Source organism: Candoia aspera, chromosome 6, assembly GCF_035149785.1.
Source record: "Candoia aspera isolate rCanAsp1 chromosome 6, rCanAsp1.hap2, whole genome shotgun sequence".
Lineage (NCBI taxonomy): Eukaryota > Metazoa > Chordata > Lepidosauria > Squamata > Boidae > Candoia > Candoia aspera.
The window spans coordinates 87,395,652-87,414,924 of record NC_086158.1 but is presented as its reverse complement, the minus strand read 5'-3'; the positions used below and the strand labels follow the sequence as shown (position 1 = coordinate 87,414,924).

Genomic DNA, 19,273 nt, shown 5'->3' with positions numbered 1-19,273 from the left:
GTAAAGTAGTAAGCAAGCTGCAGAGCACCGAGCAACTAGTTAATGGCTTTCATTTAACTTTGCTTCCTTGGGTATCAGTCCTTTCCAGTTTCCTGACACTGATGTTAATAATCTGTTGTTATGTATTTCCAGATTGGTAAGTAAGTATTCTTGAATAAATTGTTATTTTTCTAAAAAAAAAAATCTAAATATTTGACCATTTTACATAATATTAAAGCCTGTTAATTAATATACAAGTTGCTTTTCATTTTCTTCCAAGTTCCACATTAACACCCAAGTTTTCTCTTTATTGATTTAGCAGCTTGAAACTTTACCACAAGGCTGTATGTGTTCCATCAATGTTTTTAGGAAATTCTGGGTTGAGCAATTGTTAGCACAATAACATCAGCAAATAATTTTAATGTATGTTCTTGTGCAGCTAATTTAACTCTTATGATTCTATATTCTTTTATGATTTTCTTGACTTATTTGAATTGCCAACAGTTCTAATGCTAGTCAAAATAAAGAGGGTGAGAAAGGGCATCCTTGTCTTGTTCTCTTTAATATAGTGCATTGCTGTGAAGTAAAACCACTCAATAATTTTAGCTTTTTTTTCTTCATAAATACTCTATACCTTGTAGGAAAATTAGGGCCACTGCACACAAAAGATCCATTCCAAATTATCGAAGACCTTTTCAGCATCAAGAAAAATAGTGGCCAGTTTTTGGTCTAAGTTTACCTTACATTTAAAATCTATCTGATATTGTTTCTCATATATCTCTTTGGGACAAAGTATAATGGTATGTGGGATGACCTTGGGAGATGGAGGGGAAAGAGATGTTGCCTAGGGAAAGATAAAAAGTGTATGTGTGGGGGAGCTTGCAGCTTCATAATGGACACAGAAAGAAACTCAGAAAAAAATCCTCCATAACTTGAGACTTCCGGTGGGAATATGGCCGACTGAATGGCTGTCTGTGAGCTCCATGGACAGAACTGACAGCGGAGGGTTTTTTTCAGGCTCAGGCAGGCTGTTTCCTGAAGCCCAGAGCTTTTTCATGAATAAAGAAAAAGCTTGGAATCATCCCATTTGCCCTCCAGAATGATGTCTTATAGCCAGAGAATCGCAGACAGCATTCGCGATGATCCGGTAAAAGATGACGGGAGGCAGGAACATCACCATTTCCATGCCACGCTGTAGCCTTAAAGGGACATTAGGTTGAGCCACCCCATTTCTAAATCACCCAATTTATATATTTTTTTAAAGTTTAGGTACCTCAAGAGAGGCTTTCTACATCAAGAAGAAGTGGACTCTCTTGGTGCTTATTGTTATTTTTGGATTAAATTTTTAAAAAACTTCTAAAGTTTTGGCTTGTTTTCCTGTTTAAAGATTAAGGAGGACTGAGAATAAATAATTGCCTCCCTATTATTTTTGTACTGAATTTGAAGGATTGAACATTTTCCTACACGTTGGATTTATCATTTTGAATCTTTAGTTCTCTGTTCACTCTCCCTGGAACCTGCTTGTTAGTACATTTTCTCCTGTTTCAATTTCACTCAGAAGTTTTTCATTAACTCATTAACTCCTATCTGCATGAGTCACATATCTAGGGGACACCATAATCTACTGCCTGAAATAAGTACGATTTCAAGGAGGCTTTTTCAGAGTTCCGTTGTGAGCTTAAGCAGATCTACAAAGAGATCTTGTCAGATTGCTATCAGGCTATTCTGCAGAATATTCGGGACATTGCAGAAGATATTATTTCTAAAGTGTGTCATCTGGCTGAATATGTTATGGAAGATGATGAAGATTTTGACAAGGAAGGAAATCCTTCTACTCACAGCGAGATTGAATGCCAGACGAAGACTACATTTTGGTGCTGAAGAGGTTAAAATGACAGTCTGAGCTGCAGATTACAAGGAGAGTTGTTTTTCTGAAGGAATGTTATGGCTTTCTGAGGGAATGTTATGAGAGAGAAGAGAATCTGCTTTGTGGGAGTTTTTTTCTTGCTGAGAAGTTTTAGTTGTTAAGGGAGGCAGTTGGGCTGTTTGATTTTTGCAAGCAAAATGCCTTGGGTGTAATAGGGAGATTTGTAAATGTCTTAGTATAATTTGAAGTGGGGTAAAAATTTAAGAATGTGTAATTGGATTGATAATGAAGTTATTATGATTTCATTTCTCTTTAATGATTTGAATGAAGATCTACTGGACTTTTTTAAAGGTTTGATTTGTAAGATTTATAAGCTATCTATAACATATAATAATTACTTGGTTTTTGGATTTAATAGGGTTAAGTTTGCTGTAGTATTATTAATTATAAAGGTAGGCAATTTATGTTTTTATAATTTGAGTTCTATTATAGTGGACAGAAATATATAGAATAGTGGTAGGAAGGAAACAAATAAAGGTTTTATGGGGGAGGGAAGTTGATTTATATATATATATATATTTATACACACACACACACACACACACTGTATATATTCTTTTTTTATGTAAAAGGAAGGAGCAATTGCATTGGTGATTTGTATATGTGCTAATGGAAGGATTTATAGAAATGATGTGATTTTGGTTTGATATAGAGTAAGGGACTGATTGTGGAAATTGCTGCATATTCTTGCTGTTGAAGGTTGGAAGTCACTTCTTTATGTCATTTTCAAAATTCTTTTTTCCTGTGCTTCACACTTTTTTAGTTTTTCTTTTCTTTTTGTAGTTTTTTTCTTCTTTTTTGTAGTTTTTACCTTTGTTTCAAACTCAATAAAATTCTTAAAAAACAAACAAACAATCCTCCATAACTTATCTGGTAAAAAGGGATGCTGGGAGATTTGTACTTTCAGACTTGCAAGATTCTGTTAATGCAGCCTTACAATAAAGTAGAATTAGCTCATCTGGTCATGTTTCCTGTCTAGTCTACCTGTGAAGGCTGACACAAAGCCCATCAGGTTAAGATGCATAATCTCAGTTAAAAAAACATTTAGCCTGTTAGCAAGAATTGCTGTGAAGAATTTATAATCCACATTCACTAGCAAGATGGATCTACAGGTAGTCCTTCGTTATTGACAGCAACTGGGACCAGAATTGCCATTGCTAAGCAATGTGGTAGTAAAGTGCAATGTCACGTGACCATGCCACTTAGCAATGGCAGTTCCAGCAGCTGTTGTTAAGTGAGGACTGCATGGTTCATTAAGCAAGGACCTCACATAACCACAACTTCTGACTTCCTGCCATCTTCCCCACTGACTTTGCTTGTGGGAAGCCAGCAGGAAATGCTGGAAATTGCAATCACATGACCACGGGGATGCTGTTATGGCCGGAACTCAGAGGACCACTTGTAACTACCACTTGTTCAGCGCCATCGTAAGTTTGAATGGCCATTGAATGAGTGGTTGTTATATGAGGACCACCTGTATATGCTTCAGGATGGCTTTCATATTATCCCCCACATGCAAAAAAACTCATCCGTATCTTATATTGTCAAAATTGTCAATTTTTGTCAAGAATCTTAAATTCCTTTTTTTTAATATAATTTTTATTAAGAATTTTAAACAAAAGATACAGCAAGTATAATTAAAAATTTTAAAAATTACCTCTTACTCTATAGTTACAAAAACAAACTCTTTTTTCTATTATCTATATTTTCTAATCATCAAACCAATTAAGTTATAAGTTCATTTTCTTTTTTTTTTTACACAAAAAGTCTGTAAGGGGCTTCCAGTCAGCAATAAATGTAGGTAATGTCTTTTCTCTAATTAAGGAAGTCAATTTAGCCATCAAATTCTTTCTCTTTCCCAGAATATCTGGGGGAATGTGTGGAAGGATTTCAATTATAGTATCCCACACTTTCAAAGGTTTCTTTTTCAGTTCTAAAATTGCTTCTTTAGTCTTGAAATGTCACGTGGCATTTTTCTTCTTCATGCTATCCAAGAATTTATTCTACAAATTTCTTGAATTTTCAAAGATTCATTGGTATTGAAATCAAGATAAATTTTAAGTAAGTTTTCCATATCTCTTTTGAGATCTTCTTTAATGGAATATTCTGGTATGCCTCTACACTGCAGTTAATAAACAGTAAAAGAGAAAATCCAGACAGCGATAATCCACCCAAATAAGGAAAAGATTGTTATAAATCCTTTCTACAGAAAGTTAAAAAAGCACAGTAGAAGATCTAAGAGTTCAACAAGAATATATAGAAGTTATAAACCTAAAAATCAGAAGAATCCAGCTCAGGATAATCCTTTGGGCTCATCCTTTAGGAACAGCTTCCAGAGAAAAATTAGCCCTTCTGCCAAGTTTTTAGCAATCAGCAGCTAAGAAAGTCTCTTTAAATTGGATTAATAAGTTAGCCAAATGATAAACGAATAAGTATAAATGATGCACACAGAGGCAAAAAAATTAAATAAAAAAACTCTTCCATGTAGGCTCCCACATTAGCTATGAAGAAAGACAATTGCTGGGGGTCCCCATTAAACTCTCTGCAGTAAGGATGAGACTGATCTCGTGTCTCCTAATGAACCACCATCTTCCTGGTATCTAATTTTTTATAAAATTGAACTGTAGACATTATACATAAAATAATCCAAATTTCAGGTGTGGTACAAATCCACATATAAAGTTACAGTTCAAGAACAGTTTCCAGTTAGACTTTAAATCTACATCAGTGCTGCTTTTTAAATACAAAGTTTTCTGTGCCTCAAAGCATGCTCTCACAATTTAGTTAATTATTTTTCCAAAGGGGGAGTCATATATCCTTTCTAGTAGAAGGAGTAAAAGATTCTTGCAGTGGTTAACATATCTAAAGCTAATTTAATCCACTCAATCGTGTCTGATTCTCAGAGACTGACTGGATAAGTCCCTGCAGTTTTCTTGGCAAGATTTTTCAGAAGTGGTTTGCCATTGCCACCTTCTTAGGGCTGAAAGTGACTGGCCCAAGGTCATCCAGCTGGCTTTGTGCCCAAGGCAGGACTAGAGTTCACAGTCTCCCAGTTTCTTAACCACTATACCAAACTGGCTCTCTTGTTCCATTTACTATAAACCATTTTCCAGAATTGTTGGATTTTACAGCATTGCCATCACATATGGAAAAACATTTGTTACATTTCCAGCTTTTTTTTTTTTAAAAGAAAATAAGTTTTCCATGTTAAAAATCAAGACTGGGGTACTGTTATGAGTATGAGTATGGTGAGCAGGAGGGGGCCCCTATCCAGGGGGGAAAATACATGCGTAGTTTAGAGGCTTTGAACTGTCATTCAAAGAAACCCAGAACAGACCTACCTTGAATTTGGGGGTTTATCTGCCTGGGTTTTCCCATGCTCCTTCAGTTTGGTAGGATTTTCTGTCTACTATAGCAGTTTAATAAACACTAGAGACATTCTCATTTCAGCGTGTTCTTTGCTTAAGCCAGGACAGGTACAGTTAGTAAACTGTAAATTATCTTACCTTCAGCAAAGGATCGTTACCTTGTCGTGGTGCTGGAGCTTGAGCACCTCAATGATGCCATGAGCTAAACCGTGAAGGGCCATTCAAGACGGGAAGGTCATGACAGAGAGGTCAGACTAAATGCGATCCCTGGGGAAGGTAATGGCAGCCCACCCCAGTATTCTTGCCGTGAAAACTAAATGGATCAGTACAACCAGAGATATGTCGGTATACCATCGGAAGATGAGACCCCCAGGTCGGAAGATGGTCAAAATGCTACTGGGGAGGAACAGAGGATGAGTTCAACTAGCCCCAGACGTGATGACGCAGCTAGCTCAAAGCCAAAAGGACGGCTAGCGGCCGACGGTGCTTGTGGTGAACGGCGAATCCGATGTTCTAAGGATCAACACACCGTTGGAACCTGGAATGTAAGATCGATGAGCCAGGGCAAATTGGATGTGGTTATTGGTGAGATGTCAAGATTAAAGATAGACATTCTGGGCGTCAGTGAACTGAAATGGACTGGAATGGGCCACTTCACATCAGATGACCACCAGATCTACTACTGTGGACAAGAGGACCACAGAAGAAATGGAATAGCCTTCATAATTAATAGTAAAGTGGCTAAAGCAGTGCTTGGATACAATCCAAAAAACGATAGAATGATTTCAATTCGAATTCAGGGCAAGCCATCTAACATCACAGTGATCCAAATATACGCCCCAACCACAGATGCTGAAGAAGCTGAAGTAGAGCAGTTCTATGAGGATCTGCAGCACCTACTGGACAACACGCCTAAAAGAGATGTTATTTTCATCACGGGAGGGGGTGTTGACGACCGACAGGAAGCTCTGGCATGGGCTGGTCCATGAAGTCACGAAGAGTCGGAAGTGACTAAACGAATAAACAACACAAATTATCTTACACCAATTTTCTCTGAGTATAACATTTGGAATAAATTTAATCTTCTTTTCTTGAAATTCTGATCCTCTATTATTGTATTCAAGTTCTACATCCATTTGATTATGCAAACTTCAACCTGTTCAGATACTGAGTCATACTTCACTAATAATTTCTAAATTAAGCCCAACAGGTATTCAGCATTACACATTACAAGATCTTCCGGAAATCTGCAACATGGGGAAAACGAAGAAGAGACAGCATACACAGCCTGCGACACAGCTTTCATCCAAATCTATGAAATAGCAGAAAGTCAATAGGTATTTAATAAGCAGCCCTCTCCTGTAAGTACTACAAGCCCTTTTGCCGTTCAGATAGATAATATCTCTTGGATTGGAATTTACAAGCAGAGATAAAAAACCAACAACTTACAAAACTCCACCTCCAAACTCAGCAAGAGGGAAAGAACAGCACAACAGCTAAACCACTAATCAACCAATTGCTCAAGATAGTTGGGGTAAGTTCTAGAAACAAACTGTGGGCGCTGCTGCTACTGTGCTGAGTAATTTAGATATGTAAAATAACAACAAAGGGCTCCCAGGGGTTAACTTGATTTCTTCCTATTTGCCTTCTGACAAAACACTAATTGCCAGGGCCTTCAGAGAATAAAAATCTTGAGGAAGACGCTTACCATATTTCCAACACACATATCTCACCCTGTGAGTTGTAACCCCTCAATTGCATCCTCCAGTAAATGCAAATTGATCAGTATGCTATGATGCAAATCCATACACCTGTCTTGACTTTAGTTAGCCCTGCCTCCCTGCTTAATACTGCATTTGGAATGCAAAGGAGTACCTGGAATTCCCTTAGGAAAATTAAGACTGGACCCTTTCAAGACGAGTAAAGGAAATGTAAGGCCCCAACTGGACACCGAACAGTAACTGCACATGAACCTTAGCTGAATATAGTTTCAGTGCTGCTAGAATATACCGTGCTTCTCTTTACAACCCTTCTTGTAGTTATAGTCTGACTGGCTGCAATAACTATATCACGGATCAAGTGTTTTTAAAATTTCTTAGGATTCATCTGTTTAACATAAATTGTAACATAATCTGCACATTTTCATCTAAAGAAATCCCAGTTTGGCTTTTTGAATGTTCTCTACTTCAACAGTAATTCTCACATCTCCACAAGAAATACAGAGGGAAATTACTACTTCCCATGCTGATCTTGGAAAACTTCCAAGCCACAATGAGACACAATATTTGGGAACTATTTCCAAACCTAAAGAGAAAGATTTACTCATGCACGTAAACCTTTTTTTTTCTTCCTAGTGTTTTTCTCCAGGTGCAGGGTCTGCTCTTTTGGATCAACCGAATGTTGATCCATTGGTTGCAAAAGGAATTGACTGACTTGTTGCCCAAACCTGACGTCGTGGGCTGAGATAGAGTGACTGGCCCAAAGTCACCCAGCTGGCTTTCATGCCTAAGGCAGGACTAGAACTCACAGTCTCCTGGTTTCTAGCCTGGAACCTGAACCACTAGACCTAACTGGCTTTTACACATGTATGTAAATGTAGTGCCATTATTAAGGCAAATCAAACTCTTCACTAAACATTTTCAATTCCTGTTTCTATCCATCTTATATTGAAATCTTGACAAAGTCCCTTGCATTAGACAATTCAGTCCTCAGTGGGCTCATCCACATACAGTAGTCACTTTTGCTGTGCTTTCCTCCTGTCCTATCCTGTCCTGCAGGTGGGATGGACTCCTGTTGCCCACCCTTTACCATGCATCTGGAATACGATCCTCCTGTGCTGCTGTCTGTACAGATGGACTGCATTTCTTTATTTAACTATTTAACTATTGAAGTTATATAGCTGCCCATCTCATATAAGGTAGTCCTTGACTTACGAACATTTGTTTACCAACCGTTTGAAGTTATGACGGTACTGAATAAAGTGACTTGTGAGCGATCCTCACACTTACAGTACAACCATTGCAGCACCCCCATGGTCATGTAATCAAAATTCAGGCACTTGGTAACCAGCATGTATTTCCGATGGTTGCAGGGTCCTGGAGTCATGTGATCATCATTTGAGACCTTCCCAGTCAGCTTCTGACAAGCAAAATCAATAGGGAACCACGTGATTCACTTAACAACCATATGATTCACTTAATGGCCACTGCAAAAATGTCATAAAATTGGGTGCAGGCACATGATGCCTCACTTAATGACTGCGCTGCATAACAATGAATTTTTTAGTCCCTATTGTGGTTGTAGGTCAAAGACTTAGATACGGAGATCTAAGATGGCAGCTGTGAGCGAACGCCGGGAGTGAACGCTCTTCGGTGCGGGTTCCAATTTTTCAGGTTTTTCAACCTAACCTGCCTGCCTGCCTGCTGAGGTTGGGGGTTGGTGTAGGATTGGAAGGGGCTGGTGTAGGATTGGAAGGGGCCCCTGGAAGGAGCAATGGTGGAGGTCAGTGGGTCCTGGTGGGGCGCGGTACCGGAGCAACCCGGGACCAGGGCTGCAGCTGGAGCCGGAAGCTTTCGGAGCTGGGGCGGTTGGAGCCGCTGGGACTGGTTTTGGTTTCCCTCGAGGGAACTGGGGAGACTGCACTGAGCCTCGTTGGTGCTGGGACGCGGACGCTGGAAACATGGGACGCGGACGCCGGCAGCACAGAAGATTTGGCGGCGACAGGGCCCGGCAGCGATGGTACCCGGGGGATACCAGCGGTGCGGCGGCACTGGGATATGGAAGCTGGCAGCATGGAAGTGGACGCTGGCAACATGGGAGATTCGGGTGCGATGGGACCCAGCGGCAACGGACGCGGATAGATTGGGCACAATTACATCGACAGCGCAGGATAATTGAACTGAGCGAGTATCTAGCGCTCTGTAGAACTGGTCCGCAGGCACGAATTCTAATTTTAAGAGCTGAATTCCCTGGGTTTTAACCCTGGCCATCTCCCCTACCCCAACCTTTTTAGTTATCATCAGTTATCTTTAGCCTTGTGAAGATTCCTCCAGGTGTATGGGGTACCCCCTCCAGGCATGAGAGGCAGGGAGGGAGTACTGTCCTGACTAAGCAAGAACCATGCCAAGACGAGGAAGAAGTCTCTAGTGCTTTATTATTGCTATAGTAGACAGAAAATCCTACCAAACTGAAGAAGCGTGAGAAAACCCAGACAGATAAACCCCCAAAAGTCAAGGCGGGTCTGTTCTGTGTCTCTTTGAATGAGAGCTCAAAGTCTCTAAACTATGCATGCATTTTTGCCCTGGAGCAGCCCCCTCCTGCTCACCATCAGAACTCATGACAAGTACGGGTTATTGGGTGAGGACTGTATGGACATACTTGCCCCCTGAGTGAGAGGCAGGGGGGCGAGGAGTAGTGGCTGGTGTGCCCCCTCCAGACTAGTGAGAGAAGCCGGGGGGGGCCAGTGAATGAGTGGACAGGCGATGCTGAGGCCCTGACAATGCCGAGAGCGGGAGCTGGTGTGTTCAAAGGGCCCACCATCACATTGTGATTGAGTGAATGTGAGGGTGGGAGTGAATGTATGTTTGGATGGAGGAATATTTATCTCTAACCAGGGGTCTTCGGAGTCCAGGATTGGTGGCTAATGGACAATACTCTGGGGACTGTAGGGCGGGACAGAGTACTGAGGTGGTGACGGGTCAGGGATGTTATGACAGGAACCGGACGGTGGGCCATCTATGGGGAAGACGCCCCCGGTGTTTGTTACCAGTGGCGTGTTCCGGCCCTCCGTGTTCAAACCCAGACCCTGGTCAGCAGACTCATGGAGGCCCTGGGCTTCGGCTACTGCTCTGCAACACCAGGTCCGTTAACAACAAGGCCCCCCTCATCGGCGACTTGATCACGGAGGAGGGGGCTGACATGGTGTGCATTACTGAAACCTGGCTGGGCCTGGAAGGAGGTGTTCCTCTTTCGGAGATGTGCCTTGCCGGGTTTCGAGTATGGCACCAGCCGAGACCTCAGGGCAGGGGAGGAGGGGTGGCTGTTGTCATCCGGGAATCCCTTGTAGCTTTCAGGGGCCATGCTCCACAAGTGACTGGGTTTGAGACCCTGTTTTTCAAGTTGGATTCTCGGGAACAGTTTGGAGTGTTGCTAGTGTACCAGCCTCCCTGCTGCATAGCAACCTCTCTGCCTGAGCTGCTGGAGGCCATCTCGGGGTTGGCAGTGGAGTTCCCCAGGCTTATGGTTCTGGGGGACTTCAACCTGCCATCCCTGGGGCGGGCCTCAGAGGCAGCTCGGGAGTTCATGACCACCATGGCGGCCATGGACCTGATTCAGATTATCCGAGACCCAACTTGGGACAGTGGCCTCACCCCGGATTTAGTTTTCTTGTTGGAGCAACGGCAGTGTGATCTGAGGGGAGAAGTACATCTCTCCCCTTTGTCGTGGTCAGATCACGCCCTGGTGAGCCCGAGATTCTCCTATGCCACCCCCTCTGCAGGGAAGCAGGACCTATTCGATTGGCCTGCCCCCTGGTGACTAATGGACCCGTCAGGGTTTCAGAGGGAGCTGAGGGTTATACCCGAGGATCTGCTGCACGGTCCAGCGGAGGCCCTGGCGGCGGCCTGGAATAGGAAAACAGATAGGGCCTTGGACAAGATCGTGCCTGTGTGGCCTCTCTCATCCCATCGAACCTGATACTCCTCGTGGTTTACGGAGGAGCTCAGGGTTCTGAAGAGGATTAAGAGACGCCTAGAGCACCGCTGGAGGAAGACAAAGATCGAACCTGACCAAACACAAGCTAGAGCCACTATTACGGCCTACCTTGTGGTGGTAAGAGCGGCGAAATGTCAGTATTTCTCCGCTCTTATTGCATCTGCAGAATGCTACCCAGCTGCCCTGCTTAAGATTACCCGTTCCATTTTGGGGAAATAGGATCCAGAGATCCATCTACAGGGCCGAGCTGAGGAGTTTTCTGGTCATCTGCAGGATAAAATCGCTCAGATCCGTTCCAGGTTGGACTCTGAGCATGAGGCAGTGTCTGGAGAAATGCCTGGGGAATGCTCCTATTCTGTTATCTGGGAATGGTTTGAGCCTGTTGAGCCCGAGGGAGTGGACAGGATCCTCTGGATTGTAAATGCCACCACTTGTCAACTAGACCCATGCCCCTCCTGGCTAGTGAAGGCTGGTTGGGTCCAAGCGATGGTAAATACTTCCTTGAGAGAGGGGGTATTTCCCGCAGCCTTCAAGGAGGCACCGGTGTGTCCCCTCCTCAAGAAACCATTGCTGGACCCTAGCGTATTGGACAACTTTCGCCCAGTCTCCCACCTCCCCTTTTTGGGGAAAGTGGTTGAGGAAGTGGTGGCACTGCAGCTCCAGAGGATCCTGGAGGAAACGGATTATCTAGACCCCTTTCAGTCAGGTTTCAGGTCCGGTTATGGGATGGAAACGGCATTGGTCACACGTATGGACAATCTCTGGTGGGAGCGGGATAGAGGGAGTGCATTCATCCTAGCTCTTCTTGACCTCTCAGCGCTTTCGATACCATTGACCATGGTATCCTTTTGGGTCGACTCAGGGAGTTGGGGGTGGGCAGCGTAGTTCTGCGCTGGTTCACCTCCTTCCTCCAGGGCTGGTCCCAGTCAGTGGTGATAGGGGAGGTCGGCCCCACGGCCCCTTCTTTGTGGGGTGCTGCGGGGATCAGTACTCTCCCCTCTCCTTTTCAATATCTACTTGAAACTGCTGGGTGAGATCATCCGTCACCATGGGATGAAGTATCATCAGTATGCTGATGATACTCAATTGTATATCTCCATCCCAGGTGAAGTAAGTGATGCTGTGACCACCCTTTCTGAGTGCCTGGGGGCTGTGGGGGCCTGGATGGGGAGCAACAGGCTTCGACTGAACCCTAGTAAGATGGAATGGCTGTGGATTAATGGCACCTTGGGTGCCAGGAAATTGTCATCTTTAGTGCTGGATGGGGTTGCACTGCCCCAGACAGTCCCGGTGCATAACTTGGGGGTCCTCTTGGACTCACAACTCCTGCTCGAAGAGCAGGTGGCAGTCGTGGCCAGGAGGGCTTTTGCTCAACTCCATGTTGTGCGCCAGTTACGCCCTTTCCTGGACCGAGAGGCCCTTCAAACAGTCACTCATGCCCTGGTCATCTCCCATATAGACTACTGTAATGCGCTCTACATGGGGCTACCCTTGAAGAGTATTCGGAAGCTTCAGTTGGTTCAGAATGCAGCCGTGCAGACAATCTTGGGCATTCCAACATTTGCACACATAACACCTTTGTTGCGTGAGCTGCACTGGGTCCCAGTTTGCTTCCGGGTCCAATTCAAGGTGTTGGTTATCACCTTTAAAGCCCTACATGGCATGGGACCAGGATATCTGAGGGACCGTCTCATCCCTATTACATTGACCCGCCCCACCCAGTCATGCAGGGAGGGCATGTTATGGATCCCATCTGTAAAAGAATTCCATTTAGCGGGGTCTCAGAGTGCCTTCTCTGCTGTAGCTCCCACCCTTTGGAACATCCTTCCCCCAGCTCCCGGACTTCCGAAAAAGACTAAAGACCTGGTTTTGTCAGCAGGCTTGGAATGGGAGGGGGAATAGTTATACCTGGGGATGGCTAGCACCCTAAGTGATTGTGAGGGACCTGTTACTTTCACTGACTGATTAAAATCTCTTGCCACTTAGATTTTATTGTATTCTTATTTTATTGTTTTGCTATATTGAAATGGTTATAAATTTTAACTGCATTTTATTGAAAACCGCCCAGAGTCCCCCATGAGGTGGAGATGGGTGGTGAATAAATTTATAAATAAATAAAAATAAAATGACTCAGGATGGCTTAGAAATAATTAAAACAAATATAAAAATAACAACAAAAAATACAACAGTTTAAAAACTACATACACGCATGTACACACACACATTAAAAATATCATCAAATACATAAAACTAACAGCCCATAATGCCATTCATCAAAACAATCACTACAGCCACTGCACCAGTTCCATCACACTCCCATGACCCATGCTTGTTGGCAAAATCACGTCTCCAGGGTCTTACAAAAAGCCAGCAGGGTCGGGACAGGTCTGGGAAATATATGGGAAATCATTGATCATTTTCTTGGTTGAGACACAAATGTTTCAACCACCACCAATCACTATATAGAATGTGTGCTGGGGCAGTGTTTGTATAGTCTGGGTGCTCTGTCCAATCAATTTTCCCCCCCAAAGGAGTGTTGACCTACTAATCTAACAACCACTAGTTGGCAACAAAGGATTTATCTCACCTGAATGCAATGTACTGGCTACCCAAATTTGCGAAACCCAGGTGCAGTCTCTACATGAATGTTCCCAGGGTTTGGGTATGTGAAAGTGACTAGTTAAACTGGGGGTACATCCACATATCTCTTCCAAAATCATTACCGATGTGTCCAATTATTGGCATATTGATACAAAACAGCAACAAAGAACTAGAGTTTTCTTGTACCTCTTGCTGCCATCTAGTCATGATTCAGATTTATGCAGTTGAAATTCTGCCACAAAATAAGTATTATTGGAATTTTAGAAAGGAGTTTTGCTACGTACAGTCATGTGAAAAAGAAAGTACAGCCTCTTTGAGTTCTATGGTTTTACGTATCAGGACATAATAAAAATCATCTGGTCCTTAGCAGGTCTTAAAATTAGGTAAATACAACCTCAGATGAACAACACATGACATATTACACCATGTCATTATTCATTTTACAAAAATAAAGCCAAAATGGAGAAGCCATGTGTGAAAAACTAAGTACACCCTTACTGCTTCCATAGGTATTAAGAGGCTAGGTAGCAGCCAGATGCTGCTAATCAAATGCCCTCGATTACTGATCATCATCAAGTGTGACCACCTCTAAAAAAGCTGAAGTTTTAGGAGTTTGCTGGTCTCGAGCATTCAGGTGTGTGTTAACACAATGCCAAAGAGCAAAGACATCAGCAGCAATCTTAGAGAAGCAATTGTTGCTGCCCATCAATCTGGGAAGGGTTATAAGGCCATTTCCAAACAATTTAAAGTCCATCATTCTATAGTGAGGAAGATTATTCACAAGTGGGAAACATTCAAGACAGTTGCCAATCTTCCCAGGAGTGGACGTCCCAGCAAATTCACCCCAAGGTCAGACCATGCAATGCTCAGAGAAATTGCAAAAAATCCAGGAGTTACATCTCAGATTCTACCGGCCTCAGTTAGCATGTTAAATGCTAAAGTTCATGACAGTACAATTAGAAAAAGACTGTACATATATTGTACAGTTTGGAAGGGTTGCCAGGAGAAAACGCCTTCTCTCTAAAAAGAACATGGCAGCACGGCTTGGGTTTGCAAAGTTGCATCTGAACAAATCGCAAGACTTCTGGAACAATGTCCTTTGGACAGACGAGACCAAAGTGGAGATGTTTGGCTATACTGCACAGCGCCAAGTTTGGCGAAAATCAAACACAGCATCAGCACAAACATCTCATACCAACTGTCAAGCATGGTGGTGGAGGTGTGATGATTTGGGCTTGTTTTACAGCCACAGGACTTGGGCACCTTGCAGCCATTGAGTCGACCATGAACTCCTCTGTATACCAAAGTATGCTAGAGTTAAATGTGAGGCCATCTGTCCAACAGCTAAAGCTTGGCCAAAACTGGGTCATGCAACAGGACAATGATCCCAAGCACACCAGCAAATCTACAATGGAATGGCTGAAAAAGAGAAGAATCAGGGTGTTGTAATGGCCCAGTCAAAGTCCAGACCTCAACCCAATTGAAATGCTGCGGCAGGACCTTAATAGTTGCATAAACAAATGCCGTAAACCTCAATGAACTGAAGCAATGTTGTAAAGAAGAGTGGGCCAAAATTCCTCCACAACAATGTGAGAGACTGATAAAGTCATACAGAAAACGATTACTTCAAGTTATTGCTGCTAAATGTGGTTCTACAAGCTATTGAATCATAAGGTATACTTAGTTTTTCACACGTGGCTTCTCCATTTGGCTATATCCACTAAAAAAGATGGCTACTTCCCCCATACATTTGGCTATGATCCACTTCAAAATTACAACAAACTGGAGCAGGGGTCTAGAACAAGATGTAAAGCAGACAGCAGCACATTTTATTTTCATTGTGAGGCATCTTGGATTTATGTTGAAAATAAACAGGAAGAAATAATAAAATACATCTCAAAGGAAAGGGCAAGATTAAAAAATTATTCTAAGAAAAGGAATGCAGTTTTTACTATTGAGATTAAATAGGGGTACTCACATGGCCCACTGTAGCTTTTCATTCTTGATAGAACTATATACAGCCTGCAGAGGTAAAAGAAATAAAATTATTTATGTTATTAGGGGTTATATAATGACAGTGTTTCCAGTACAATGGATACAGTAAATGTTATTTTTCTCCCCATGTTCCTATAATGCTAGAATTTAAATTACTCTAGGGCAGGGTTCCCCAAAGGGTCAACAGGACTATCCAAGGGGTCGATAAATGTCTGGGGGTCAATAGTGGGTTGATAAATGATGGAAGGTCAATTGGGGTCAATTAATCTTTTGGGGCCTCTGCGGATCTCCATGCCAGTCTCTAGTCCTGAAAGTGGCTAGTGGTGAGACAGTGTTACCCAGGGTTGGATGGTCAGCCACCATAGAGAGCAGCCTTGAGTTGTCTCTATTATTAGTAGTAGTAGTAGTAGTACTATTAAAGTAGTATTTATTAAATTATTTTCATATAATAAATGTTTGGGGGTCAATGAACAATCTGAAACTTCATAAAGGATTCAATAAGCTGAAGATTGTGGGGAGCCCTGCTCCAGGACTAACAGATCTGATTTAGATTTTTTTATTTCCATGTTGCTATCTAGCAATTCTCTGGATTTCTATAGTCCTAGTCATTCAGCAGAGTTAACTGGCAGAAGCTTCATGAATTCTTTACCCTGGATCAGCTCCAGTTTTCTGTAGGGTCCAGACAAAATATTGGAGTGGCTCCTCTCTTTAAAAGGCAACACGTAAGAACCCTTCTCATACAACACGCTTTGTTGAATGTTAGTGGATCATGTGATTGCCAAATTGGTCAATAGTTGGGTCAGAGAGGGCTTGTTAGTTCTGGATTAAACCAATTATCCCACTATTCAACCTTAGTCAGTTGTGGAACAGAGGATTAACTATCTCCCTACTGCAGGTACAAAACAAGCAGGCTCCAGGTAGTCCAATTTGACTTTTAAAATTTTCATAACCCCTCCCTCCTTAATGGATGGATCAAACAGAATTCAAGGCCAATAAGGTCACTTGGATTTTTATTTTAATTTTCAAATGATAGGGAAAAAAAATAGGAAGCAATAGCCTCCCAGGTACCTTCATCACCACAAACTCTTCAGCTAAGACGCTGCTTCTCATTTGATCGTTGCATCCCTGAATTTATTTATACAAGGTTTTATATGCCACCTACTTCCTTGGACTCAAGACTATTTACAATAATACTACAAAATCACACTGACCTATAAAAGAAAATCAAAAATCAAAACTAACTAAAGACAGCTCTGTCATCATTAATGTCCAAATAGTCTGTGGAATAGCCAGGCCTTAAGGGCCTTCCTAAAACTCAGGAAGTTAGGGGTATTCCAAACCTCAGGAGACAAAGTGTTCCCAAGATAGGAGGCAGCAACCAAGAAGGCACATCCTTAGGCTCCCACCCACTTTACTTCATTTGGGGTGGACCCTCAATATCCCTAGAAGAATCCAAAGAAGAGGATAACCAGCAGCAAGGTGGATGGACTCAGTTATAGTGTCAATGAATTAGAACACCCGAAATACCAGGTTAAGGATAGATCATCATGGAGAAAATCTATGTGTTCACTAAGAGGTGAAAATGACTTGATGGCACATAATCAATCAATCAATCAGAAGAACCCAAAGAGTGGGCTGAATCTTGCCAAGACAGACAGCTCACCTTGTGCTGCCAGCTCACCAAGGGTTTATATGGTGCTCTTAGCAGACTCATTCAATTTAATCGTTCAAATCCCAGTCTGGGACAAAAGGGACTAGCTGGAATATTTTCTATATTATCATCATGAAAAAGTTTGAGGATTCTCCAGATTTTTAATTGCAATTCTGGGAAATAATAAGACTTGTACTCCAAAACATTTGAAAGGCTTCAGGCTTAAGAAGGCTGGTATATGGAAAAGAACAAATCCTGTCTGCAAGATGTACCTGCATCTGTATGTAGTTAAATGAGCATACTGATTAGTAATGGTCAGAGGTTGCATTTTGGATCAGTTGTAGTTTCCTAGTAGTCTTCAAGGGCAGCTCCATAGAAAGCACACTGCAGATGTCTAACCACATGGTGATAACAGCATGAGTCCATGTAGTCAGATCCTCAACTAGCACCAGCCGAACCTGGGCAAATAACATTAGAGCGCTCTGCTGGATTGGACCCCTGGCCCATCTAGTTCAGCAGTCTGCTCTCACAGGTGCCAACCAACTGCACAAGGAAGCCCACTGGTTTCATAAAATATGGCCTTCAAAGGCAGTCACACTGCTATCAAGACTAATAGCCAGTGATCCCCATGGCTTCCATGAATTAATCCAACCCCCACTTTTTTTTTTGAAGTAAGCCAAGCTGGTAGCCAGTACCACATCTTGTGGTAGATTCTCGTAGACATAGCATCCACTTGCCTATCCAGCAGTAGCCACAAGTCCAGGAAGACCGCCAAATCATTGACCACTTCCTCAGACCAGTGCTACCCCAAAAGGCAATAATGAAGCTATCAGAGAACCATGATAGACAAACACTTAACGCCATCTTGCAATATTAATATTAATATTTGGCTACTGATTATAATACTCATTAAACCACTGGATGACTTCTCCCAGTGCCTTCATATAAAAATCAAACAGTAAGTGGGAGAGGACTGAACACTCTGGCCCCACAGGAGACCCACTGAGACTGGAATGTTTTGTTCTGCAGAATAGTGCTCCCAAACACCAGCTACTGCAGATAGCCTAAAGGTATGCCACAATTGACAGTATCAATAGCTGCCATGAGGTCTAACAGGACCAAGAAGGGTACCCTATCCTCATCAAGGTGCTAACAAGGGCCATCATCTAGAGTAACCAATGCTGTCTCATCCCATGCCCATGCCCAAACTCTGACTGAAAAGAGTCCAGATAATCTAGTTCCTCTAGGATGCTCTGCAGCTGAACCCACACCATGTGCTTAACAACTTTCCTTAAAAATGGAAGGTTGGAGACTTGGTGATTGTTATAAAACAATGCTGGGTCCAGGGACTGACTTTTCAGGGGTGGGGTGTACCACCACCTCTTTCAAGATGCCAACTTCACCCCCTCCAGAAGAGACGCGATAATATCCTCTTGGTTCTAGATAATCAGATCTCCTTCAACCCTATGTTGGACATGAGAGGTCATGGCTCAAGCCAGTAAGTGGCAAGCATTAAAGAGCACCTTATTCACTTCCTCAGAGAACAAAGTCAAAAAGAACACCAGGTAACAAAACTAGACAATACCCCTGTCACCACTTCAGACTCTGCCCAGAACTCCAGGCTTCAATAAATCAGAGTGAATTGTCAGCAAAATGCTGAGCAAAACCAATCACAGCTACCCAATGGGAACTCTTCCTGATCATCCTTCCCTAAGAGAGAACTTATTACCCTAAACAAGGTAGCCAGCCAGCAGCCACCAATGCAATAAAAGAGAAGTAGTGACTTTTCATCTCTCTTATAGCTATTGGGAGCTTGTATCTGTATTGGCTTGGGTTCACTTTTGGTCTTTCCCCATGAGTGCTCTAGGTGGTGTTTCTGGTGCTCCATCTCCTGGAGTTCCTCAGTAAATCAAAGGGCACCCTGGGATCAGTAGACAGAAAGAGGCCCCATGGGCAGTTTTGCCCAGGTAGCCTCCAATTGCCAGAAATGCTTAATACTGAAAACTCCTAAAGCACCCAAAGGCAACCCTCTGGAAGCAT

General features: G+C 42.8%; 1 protein-coding gene across 1 annotated transcript in view; it reads right to left on the bottom strand.

The window, feature by feature from the left end:
- The window catches only part of LOC134500510 (PH and SEC7 domain-containing protein 1-like), a 78,516-nt gene that overhangs the window by 22,640 nt on the left and 36,603 nt on the right, over positions 1–19,273 (bottom strand). The window contains exon 2 of the mRNA XM_063307844.1: positions 15,566–15,609. Coding sequence (XP_063163914.1) covers positions 15,566–15,609 — 44 coding nt within the window. The remainder of the gene's footprint in view (positions 1–15,565; positions 15,610–19,273) is intronic.